At 44.3% G+C, this 10,640-nt stretch overlaps 3 protein-coding genes across 12 annotated transcripts; 2 read left to right on the forward strand and 1 right to left on the reverse strand.

Moving 5' to 3' along the window:
- Positions 1-1,434: 1,434 nt before the first annotated feature.
- LOC112281490 (partner of Y14 and mago) lies at positions 1,435-3,531 on the forward strand. The gene is made up of 3 exons (XM_024518075.3): positions 1,435-1,724; positions 2,107-2,214; positions 3,028-3,531. Exons 1-3 carry the CDS (start codon positions 1,584-1,586, stop codon positions 3,331-3,333), a joined length of 555 nt encoding a protein of 184 aa, XP_024373843.1. The 5' UTR covers positions 1,435-1,583; the 3' UTR covers positions 3,334-3,531.
- Positions 3,532-5,132: 1,601 nt separating this feature from the next.
- On the forward strand, positions 5,133-9,102 carry LOC112281485 (proline iminopeptidase). Of its 9 annotated transcripts, none has more exons than XM_024518069.3 (11): positions 5,133-5,443; positions 6,396-6,595; positions 6,745-6,843; positions 6,958-7,068; positions 7,215-7,277; positions 7,479-7,572; positions 7,806-7,903; positions 8,073-8,174; positions 8,369-8,482; positions 8,625-8,699; positions 8,908-9,102. In XM_024518069.3, exons 1-11 carry the CDS (start codon positions 5,410-5,412, stop codon positions 9,007-9,009), a joined length of 1,092 nt encoding a protein of 363 aa, XP_024373837.1. In that variant the 5' UTR covers positions 5,133-5,409; the 3' UTR covers positions 9,010-9,102. The 9 variants fall into 9 exon arrangements, with proteins under 9 accessions (XP_024373837.1, XP_024373835.1, XP_090106185.1 ...); XM_024518067.3 differs by lacking the exon at positions 5,133-5,443 and adding an exon at positions 5,444-5,827; XM_090250059.1 differs by lacking the exon at positions 5,133-5,443 and adding an exon at positions 5,469-5,827 and having other exon boundaries at positions 8,625-8,728.
- Positions 8,563-10,295, reverse strand: LOC112281488 (uncharacterized). 2 transcript variants are annotated; one of them, XM_024518074.3, is made up of 3 exons: positions 9,692-10,295; positions 9,344-9,551; positions 8,563-9,125 (listed from the first exon to the last, which is right to left on the reverse strand). In XM_024518074.3, the coding sequence occupies exons 1-2, from the start codon at positions 10,075-10,077 to the stop codon at positions 9,359-9,361; spliced, it is 579 nt and encodes a 192-aa protein (XP_024373842.1). In that variant the 5' UTR covers positions 10,078-10,295; the 3' UTR covers positions 8,563-9,125; positions 9,344-9,358. The 2 variants fall into 2 exon arrangements, with proteins under 2 accessions (XP_024373842.1, XP_024373841.1); XM_024518073.3 differs by lacking the exon at positions 8,563-9,125 and having other exon boundaries at positions 9,179-9,551.
- Positions 10,296-10,640: the final 345 nt, after the last annotated feature.

Raw genomic sequence — 10,640 nt, forward strand, 5'->3', positions numbered from 1 at the left:
TTATGTAGGATTTCGCGGCCGATTACGACCAATAGCATCTGAGTGTCTATCATTTCTTTGTTTCTTCTTGGAAATTGTACAGTATACGCATACGTGAGAGCATTTGATCAAGCCACAAAGAAACTGAATTCTGTCGCACCCACGCTTCATCAATCAGCAGCTAAAATTGTGGCAGCCCGCACTGAGGTGCAGAGATCAGGATGATGGGCAAGCACATCAAGACACATCAAGGTTCACGAGCAATGGCCACCACAATCCATGTGGCAAAGCAGTAGAATCTCGTTGATTTATTTCACTAGTATTGCTGTCTCCTTCATTGCTAGCCAGATTCATGAGTTCTAAGATGCTCCTCTTGTGGGTGACTTGGCATGCAGTGTGGAGTACGTCTCCAACGAAGTAACTGGCTCTCAAAACAGACTCTGTCTGTGTGAGAAAGACTTGCTCACTTGTACAGTTTGGTAACTATTGGACACTGTGAGTGTTGCCCTATGTCGGTCCAAATTTTCTGCGATCCCGGTAATATCATAGAGCCCTAAGATCTCTTCTGCTACCAGCTCGAAAGAAGCAAGAGGCAAGATAATAAGTAGCTCAGCATTAACCGACATAAATCATTGATGCAGAACAACTATTCTCTGCTTCATTGGACAAAAAATGTTTTCATCTACGAAGATTGCACTCCGAAGCACGAGACTCTCCTGAAACAGTTCTGTATCAGAGTAAAATTGAAATCCTAGAGCGTTCCATGTGCTTGCAAATTCACCCACCCCCCAGCCAGCTGAAACCAATTTCCATTTTCTAATCAAACTGCTATTACCTATATAGTTGAGAGGAAAATAAAAGTTGTCAAGCTGAATTTCACCAATCTCAGTTTGACTTACAAATCGCCTCATATCCATCAATTTGAATCCGCTGGAAAATACAAGTGTGGAACGAACAGGAAGAAATCGAACAAAAGAATCGCCTTAAAATCAACTCCTGAAGCACCTGACGACTATTATCTTTCCTCCCAACCCCCACTTACTTCTCTAACTTGGCAGCACGCAGCGGGCAGAGATTCACGCAATTGAGCTGCTTTCGCACGCAGCCGAATACAGAAAACTCAGCCGACGTTTGACCACCAAGAGCGAATTGGAAGAAGGTGGAGATTCAGGCAAAGAGGATCCAACTACGAACACTGACTGTGCTGAGCGACGAGGACAACGTCTGAGGTCTGAGGACAGGGTCTGAGCGACGACGCTGGAGCTGTGCGGGACCCACGACAGCGATATTAATGGGAAAAAGCGGCTGCACGAACAGAACTGCGTCCCGAGGCTGGCTGACAGGGGCTCGCCGGGACCTGGAGACACCCACGGCCCGTGTGCGGATTCAGGATTCTGGCGAGCCCGTAGTGACGAGGAGGGCGGGAGGGAGGGTTTTTTCTTCTTCTTCTTCTTCTTCTTCTTCTGGTTTGTGTGTGTGTTTGTGCCTGCCGCGCTTGGATGCTCGGGGACGAGGTCTTGAGGAAGCGATGCCTGGCAGCATGATCTGAAGGTGAGTCTGCTCTCGTGTGGGTGTGTGTCGCTTGCTCTGCATCGCACCCAGCCATGGCCGACAAGGACGTTGCCACCGACAGAGTCATTGCTCCCACGCGGCGCCCTGATGGTAGTCTGCGCAAGGAGATTCGCATCCGCGCGGGCTACACTCCCCAGGATGAAGTCGCCATTTACCAGCCCAAGGGTGCTCAGGTGCTTGCTTCTCTTCCCCTCACTCCCCTTTTCTTCCTTTTTCCCCATTACCCATATTCGTATAAATGGTGCTCTTTCCCCAGGCGTGTGCTTCGTTCTTAACCTAGGCCGTGTTGTTCAATCTGGGATCGAACATGTGCGCCATTCTTTGTTGCCTCTTCCTTAGTGACATTGTGGGGTGCAGGGTTCTGCTTTTGATGGTTAGCGAGGTGGAAAATGGCACACATGAGAGATTGTTTTTCACTGAGTAGTTGTTTTCGTTTAGGATGCCCCTACTGCATCCCTCCGTGCCCCGTCGTCGCGGCTTCTTGAATGTGAAATTGAAGGCAAAACATGTGCTGAATGAGGGAATCAGGTGCTGAATGAAATTGTGGTAATGCAGCTTAGAAAGGGACTTGACGTCCCCCCTGGCTATGATCCCACTTCTGTAGCAAAGCCAAAGACGAAGGCGGCTAAGAAGAATGAGAAGAGGAAAGAGAAGAAGCAACAGGTAACTCTTTCATTTCATTTGTCGTTTGAATTCGTTTGATAGCCCTACTGGCTGAAATCTTCGCATTGTATTTGGTCCTTCTCAACGTAGTTATCGAGTCTCGGAACTAGCAGCGGCAACAGGTGGGAAGACGTGCTTTAAGAGGGTCGCATTGTCCCTTTTAGCAGTCACGAGAAGATAGTGGACAAGATTTGTCTATTTGATATGTAAATACATTTTCACGGAATGTTTAATCCTATCTTAAACTTAACACTAGTACTTGATTTTACATATCCCTGTCCCAGCTGATGGCACCGTCATTGATAAGTCGAAACTTATTCAAGATGATCGGTGTTACATCTTGTAGCTTTCTAACGAATGCTCATGCACTCGTGTGTGCAATCCAATGAGTGATTTTGGTCTCATTATAAACTTGAGTATTGTGTTCAATAATTTAAGTTTTACATGTTAGTTAATGTTGTGACCCCACAATTCTTCTTTTTCTCTTTCTTTTTTTCCGTGGGTATCTGGAAGGTTTCTAAGGAGATTGGAGAGAGTTTAGAGTTTTGTTAAGAGTTCGAAACTTCATTGTAACATTTGCTTGTTTTTGAAGGAGCTGTGATATTTCCTCTTTGGAAATCGCTGGTGCTACTAACCCGGCCATCCTTGCATGCAGAGTACCGATTTAATGTGAACTTAGTCATTATCCATCACTTTGTCCAGGACATCGAAGTCTGAAGCTTGATTTATATATATATATATATATATATTTTCCAACCTTCCTGTTGTTTTCAGTAGGAAACTTCTAATTCTAGTGATCTGTCAACCACACAGACTGTGAATGCACCATCTAGTCAAGAGTCTCCTGCTAGTGATGGCGTCAGCAATATCTCCGATCATCTCAGTACGTTGAAGGTTTCCACAACCGGTGAAGGGCAGCAACTTAATCCATCTGAACAAGCTGATTCTGCAAATGTAACGTTGGATAAGCGGATCCGAGCTTTGAAAAAGAAGATTCGATTGATGGAGCTTAAAGAAACTTCCTCACCAGGTACTTCATTGAGTTCTGAGCAAACCGAAAAATTAGAAGCCTGGCGTCTAGAGTTGCAAGGTCTCGAAGCTTCACTTGCTTCCGAATAGAGAGCACTAGGCTCGTGAGTGGGAGTAATATAGATGCAGTTGTAAATAGGTCAAAGTTTGGCTGCCGATTTCTAGAGTCAGAAGAGGCTCTTCAAAGGTTTACTGTCGGTCTTAGCAGACAAAATCTGATACTTTATCTGGGGTATGTTGTATTGGTTTGAAGCTCATATTCTTGCAGAAAGAATTTTTTTGATGCAACTGCGTTAGTGAAGGTGCCGCTGCAGGTTTGTTCTGAATGTTGGCTACACGGGCTTCATATATGTATATCCCCTAGTTGTGGTTGTTATTGTCTTGTGTATGATGACCTTATGTACTGAATTCATCTGGATGTACGTATATCAAATGTGCTAATACACACAGTGAGCTCCTATCGTGCCTACCTGGAGTTGACTCATCTCCGGTTATCGTCCAGACTACCTTCAAGAATGCTTAAAGCAACTATCAAATTGAATATGAACAATTTGTTCATTGGGTTGAACCTCCTTCATTTTAATGGATGGAAGCTTCGTTCTGAAGCACTCGAGCTCCCATGAGAATCTTACAACAGGGATTTCACTTGAAGATCAAATATACTAAACGCTCATACAGACGTTACAAAGGGTGGAGCTGTTCTACAAATGTCTCACTTTTTGCAGCGGTTGGTCATGACGGAGATGGTTAAATCATGGATGTCCAATGGGCCCAAGTTATTATCATCTTCCCCCACTGCATCAGTTGCCCTGCGAACAGTCACAAAAGCCCGTCGAGTTTGTGACAACGCATCAAATTGGGCACGCTCATTTCAGATCGATCAGCGATCTAGAACATGCTACAAGTACAGTGGATGTAGTTGAAGTACATGCGTTTTTTATGAAGCTGAGAAATAGCCTGGAAATTATTGATCTCTTCGTTTACTCCATTCAGAGGCATACTTCCTGCTCTTCTACAATCTACGGCAAAATTTCCAGATAGAGCACATCAATGTCGCACGAATTCGCCATGGCAGAATATTGATCTGCAACGGGGAAGTTGCAGTGTAGAATGACCTAAATCAAAGAGAGGATCCGTCTTACTCTTACATCCTCGCATCAAAAATTTATGAGTAGGAACAGGACGGCAGCGTTGAAAATTATTGAGTGTCTAAGGCTCTTAGATCCGTTCTAACCAACTTTTTAGTGGCTATCAGGCGAGTTCGACGTTTGATGGAAACGACAATGAGGTGAAGGAGAGAGAACGTGCCGAGCATATGGCCATGAGTGAATGTCTGTTTCTGGTTTGGATCACCCTCGACGCCATAATCTCCTCACTTGATTGAACTCCCCAAAATTTTGTATGAAGCTGTACAGAAAAAAGAACCCATTCAACAAGGAGTTCTTTTTGGGACCCCCAGCTCTTAGGATTTGTTTTACATATTGCGAGCTCGCGTCACTGGATGAAGAACGACATCAAGAACCCCAAACTCAAGAATCCTTGAATCTGCATGTCAGAAGCTCTTAACCTATATTCCTTCATCACTATCGAGAAACTAGTAGAGACTCATCTCCATCACCAAGTTATATTGCAACCTTCATCAGAAGCCCAACCCACTGAAGTAACCACTCTAGAACATAGAATGTCAAAACTATAAAAGCAACAACCTGCAACCTATATACATTCTGGAGGTAAATACTTGTGTCAGAAACGGGACTATGGAATTGAAATTTGTCCTAAGAAATCACGAAGTCCGTCACAAACAACTTGCAGCCTATCCTTCGCATCCATATACGCAGTGCAAAATGCATATATTAGGACTTAAGGATGCAGATGCAAGAGTTTTCTTCTCGTCCGTGATATTCTATCCAGTTCAAGGCATGGGCTCTGCGATCAAACTTGCTGGGATAACTACGAGCGAGGTACTCCGTTTCGTTATTTTAAGGGAAAGGGATATGACAGTGGCCTCTGATATGAAGACTTGATGCAAACAACAGCAATGCTAACAATCAAGCATTAACAGTAAAAAACACTCCTCGAGGCCCCCTCTTCAACAAATGCAACTATGGTGGAGACAAGTAACGAAGAACGGAACTGCATGCTTCCACACTCAGATCGAAGCTGTTGATGCTGCACCCCTGGACCTCATTGCTTGATAATGGTTAGTCGTTTCTTTGGGAACTCTTAGCATTCACACCCGATTTGCTTCCTCCCTTTGAACGAGAATGAAACACGCATCCGCTGCGGATGGACGTTCAACTCATTCATTTCGCAAGTGTTGATCACGATTTTGGGCAAGATTTGCGTATGATTTGTCCGAGTTAACGTCATATGTCTGAATTCATGGCTGGTCATCATGGTTGCCTCGCGCTTTTCTCAACTCATTGCGGGTCCTCTTCTGCCACCACTACAGTCAGCCGGCTATTCTCGTCTCCACTCGCCCCTGTAGTTCCTTGTATTCCCTATACGACTCCTCCTCGTGCCACCCTTGTATATGCCCTTGCCTGGACCCGGCCCACCACATCGCTCCTGGGAATTTGCAATCGTATGTCTCGTAGGCTCCGTTTCTTATCTCGCTCCGGCTTCAGTTTTTGTGAAGATTCTCGCAGGGTTGGTGTGATGCAATTTGTGTGAACGTGAAGGTGTGGATGATGGTTGGGAATTTAGGGTTTGGAATGTTAAGTAGTTGCGGATGGCGTTTTCTTTTGCAGTAGGGATGAACAGGAGGTTAGGTTCGGCCTTCGTAGATCTTCTGACTCGTGGAAGCGTGGAATTTGATGAGTCTTTAGATTATAATAGTTTTTTTTCCCGGATAAGAAACGATCCGATGCGGTCCGCTAGGGTGGTAAGATTTTGATGGCCCGAGGAATATTCATCATAGTTTAGATGTCAACAGCAACTTGTGTGTTTTGGAGGTGCTAAAGCCGGAATGTTTTTGGGATGCACTTGCAATTATTGGATATATTGGGGGGGGGGGGGGGGGGGGGGAGGGGATCTGCGACGCCTTGCTCTCTGGGTTAGATTGATCCCCAGCCCAACGTAAAAGTCTTCATGAGCAACTTAGTTTGAATTCAACTGTAGCTGGGCTAATCTGTGTGTCATATATTTCCCAGAGTCTATGAACATGAGGCCTCTTAAAGAAAATCAAGATGTCACCGGTGACTTGGCGGCTCGATTCGCGAAGCTCGGTGTGAAGAATTCTTCTGCCCGTTCAGAGATTTATCCTCCTATTGAACCCAACCGCACTGGTTTTCTTCAAGTGTCAGATATTCATTCGCTCTACTGGGAAGAAAGTGGTAATCCAGAGGGGCAGGTGGGTACAATCTGAACTCGCTACATGCCTCTGGTGTCCATGTTCTCTAATTTACAACTTTCCAAGTGTGGAAATGCTGTAGTTAAATGATTATGCTTTCTCTATTATGGTTTCATGAAGTATTGATTTGAGGGTACTGTATTCTGCAGCCGATCTTATTCCTGCATGGCGGACCCGGAAGTGGCACAAGTGGTGGCAACCGGCGATTTTTTGACCCAGAATTCTACCGCATCATTTTGTTTGACCAGGTAGGGTGTTCTCCTGTCTGCTATACCTTTAATGTGTATTACAAACTCTCATTGGAGTAAGAACCAAGTAATCAATGTTGAGGACTGGTATAAATGGTGCGATTTGGTTAACAGAGAGGGGCAGGCAAGAGCACTCCACATGCGTGCTTGGAGGACAATACAACATGGGCCCTGGTTAGTGACATCGAGAAACTTCGGGGGCATCTGAAGATTGAGAAATGGCAGGTGAGTAGCCTTCCTGGTTGGTAAGCTCATTTTCGTTCACTCTGGCTCTTTGTCCATATGCGGAAGTATCTTCAAGCCTCAAATATGGAACCCTACAAGATACTTCCGGCTATTGAAATTATTTTCCACATGATGAGCATTTACAGGTCTTCGGGGGGTCGTGGGGAAGCACGCTGGCTTTGACATACACACAATCGTATCCAGAGAGAGTGGGTTGCCTTCATCCTTTCATTTACTTACCATATATGCCTCCTCTGTGCAGCTTAGGTCTCACCTTTGCATGTACCATATATGAATGTTGTATGAATTCCTGTCATCAGGTCTTGTTGAAGTCTTTCTTGCTGCCAATATCAATAATTCTAATGATTTAAAAGTCCATGGTGCGGCTTCACGAACACATTGGTACTCAGGTAACTGGGGTCATCATGCGAGGGATATTCTTGTTGAGGAAAAAGGAGATCGACTGGTTCTATCAGGGAGGCGCAGCTGCAATCTATCCTGATGGTGGGGAAAAGATCCTTTTACTTCCTCCTTCAATCTTGCAGTGTAGATAATGTTCGTCTCTGCAACTTCTCTTGAATGTGAATTTGTCTTGCCACTATTTTCGATGTACATCTTAGGTACTGCTGTTTCTTTTTTCTTTTTTCTTTTTTCTTCTTCTAATCTTATTTAATTTGCGATAGTGATAGTTTTCTGATCACATGCAATGAAACTCCTTCTTGCAAGGGGGCATGCAGCTTGGGAGCCATATCGTGGCCATATTCCAGTAGAAGAACGCGGCGACTTCTTAGAAGCCTACAGTAAGCGTCTAAATAGCCCAGATGAATCAGTTCAGGTATCCCCAGTCGTACAAACTTTTGGATCGTCATTCCACATGATTATTTTTTTCATTGGTTTCAATGAGATATCTAGACCTTTGTTTGAAAAAATTCAAAATTCAAAAATTCAAAAGTGATTGGAATTGAGTTACAATTACATACACTGAATGTGTCTTGTTTTCTCAGCTTGCAGCGGCGAAGGCCTGGACTAACTGGGAGATGGCAACTTCATATTTAGTGCCAAATGATGAATCTCTGAAACGTGGTGAAAATGAGAAATTCGCCTTGGTACGTCATTTTTCACCTCGAAGTTGCTTTTCGTCCCTGACCGATTGGGTGAATAAATTACTTCCCAATACCAATCTTGCCGTAATCTTCCTGATAATCAAGCGCTGTGAATGAAGTGGTGACTATCGGTGATATCCCTCTGCGAATTCTACAACGTTTACCAAATTTTTCTTTTGACTTGGGATTTGCTGCAGGCCTTTGCACGAGTTGAAAATCATTACTTTCGGAACAAGGGTTTTTTCCGAACCGATTCTTTCCTCTTAGAGAACATCGACAAGATTCGGCACATTCCTGCTGTAATTGTTCAGGTTAGCAACGACTCCCTCCTGGTTATCTGTCGTCAGATGGTCATGCATGTCAATTTTATCTTTATCACGAAATATTGCTCTCCTAGAAATCTTCTACGAGTTTTCTATTTATTTTAATCCTAATCAGTAGCTGCATGTACAGGGGCGATATGATATGGTTTGCCCCATGGTATCGGCATGGGATCTACACAGGGCATGGCCTGAAGCAGACTTCAGAGTAAACACCTACCCTGCAAATTCTTAAGTGTATGTGATAGAGAACCGCATTCTTCTACTGATGTTGAAGTTAGCTAACAGATTGTTTTGCCACTAGTTTGTCTTGTAAAGAATTTATTGGTATATTTTGGTAAATTTCGGACCTAATTCTGTATGAGGTTACAAACAATTCATAGGATTCTCATGTTGCTAAAATTGCCTGTATGCAGCTTGTAACTTCGGCCGGCCACTCTGCGAACGAGCCCAGCATCGCTGCGGAGTTAGTCATAGCTTGCGAACTTCACAAGGCCCTCACGCAGAAGCAGCTTTGAAATTCTGCTGAGCATTCGAGAAAAGACGGGAGTAGTTGGAGCTGGTTGCTGACTAAAGATTTATGTTAATAAAAGTTGAAATCCTTTTGAACTTGTGATGTTTTATACTCTGGGGCCTGCATCGAAGCCAACACACAGGGATATGATGTTTTTATCGCCTAGCCTCATCTTTGACTTCGAAGGAAAAGTATATGAGGATTTTATTTCTTTCTCTCACCCGTTTACAATCCATGTACTTCACGCTCAGCCAAAATATTGCAAATACCAGTCCCGTTTATTAACATTCGATTCCATTTAATCGATCTATTGAAAAATAATCAAGTTATTGATATACTTCTTGATATCTGCGTTAAAAAGGGCATGGACTGTCCACTTGAGGAGGCCTGGAGATTTGAACGACTAGCTGATGGCAAGGCACGTCTCCTACGGTGCCTGAGTAGTGCTGGGGCTGCTTGTCAGCTGAGGAATTCTTTGTGTTGTCTTGAAACATGATGTCTCCAGCGACGTACTCATGCCGAGTGCCGTCGCTAGTCTTCGTAAACCTGTGGAATTCGATCGAAAAACCACCCACAAGAGCAAGTAAGAGCAATTTCAGATACTCACGAATACAACGCTTTTGCTTTCGTAGTCCCATTCAGTATATCTAGCGACGAAGGAATTGGCGTCAGGTGTTGGCACGTACCAGGATCCCGAGAGAGTGATGACAAATTGAACCTGAGGAGGGCTGTGCAGTGGCTGGTCTAATGCCACGGGCAGCTCCGTAAACACCATCTCGATCGGTTCCCCGCCGAAGTCCGTCCGCAAGTACTGCGGCAACGAAGCGTATGGCGTCAGGTTGAAACCCTGCATGTTGCATGCGGCGAAGTGGGTTTCGCCATCCTGCGACGCCCAGAGATTGTAATACGGAAACTTCTCCGGCTGGGCGGCCTGTGCTGACACGATTCCACCAGAAGAATATGTGAGAAAGATCCACGAAAGAAGAACCAACTCTGCGACAATCCGTGCTCCTCCTCCGCTCCTGAAGGCCGTCATCGATCCGGAACGATGCCACAAAACTGCTAATGTCATTCGCTGTCAAGTTGATCACACCACTGTGCTCCAAAGACGACGATTCAATGCAAAATTCTTCTAAACGACGCGAGATGTGATGCGATTCCTTGTGATAATTGCCCTATCAAGTTCTCAACTTGTAGTTTTGCTTGTGTTATGTAGATAAGCTTTGCCACTCAGACAGACGTACATTTTGTATTCTGTTACCTATGTACATATAAATATCTACCTTCATATCCTCATACGTCAACTTCTCTGACAACCTTTTCGTAGGAAGAAGTTTTAGTGTCCCTCCTTTTCTCCATCTCATTGTCAACATGTTTGTGCTTTGCTAATCGTTTTCCGGACCACGTGTTTGGTTTGTTTGTGCATGGGTTTTCATATTCAATGAGGAGCTTTTCGTTGCTATGGGGTAAAAAAATATCAAGTTGTGGAGTTTTAGTCTCGTGTTCTGGGGTGGTGTGTTTTCTTTATCTTTGAAGTATAGCTATTGAGCATGCCCCATTGATTTGTTTGTGGAGTTGGATGTACATCAACTACAAGTAAATGTTGTTTTTCATGGTTTGATCTCTATTTGGCAA

This window comes from Physcomitrium patens, chromosome 4 (assembly GCF_059467195.1).
Source record: "Physcomitrium patens ecotype Gransden chromosome 4, ASM5946719v1, whole genome shotgun sequence".
Taxonomy (NCBI): domain Eukaryota; kingdom Viridiplantae; phylum Streptophyta; class Bryopsida; order Funariales; family Funariaceae; genus Physcomitrium; species Physcomitrium patens.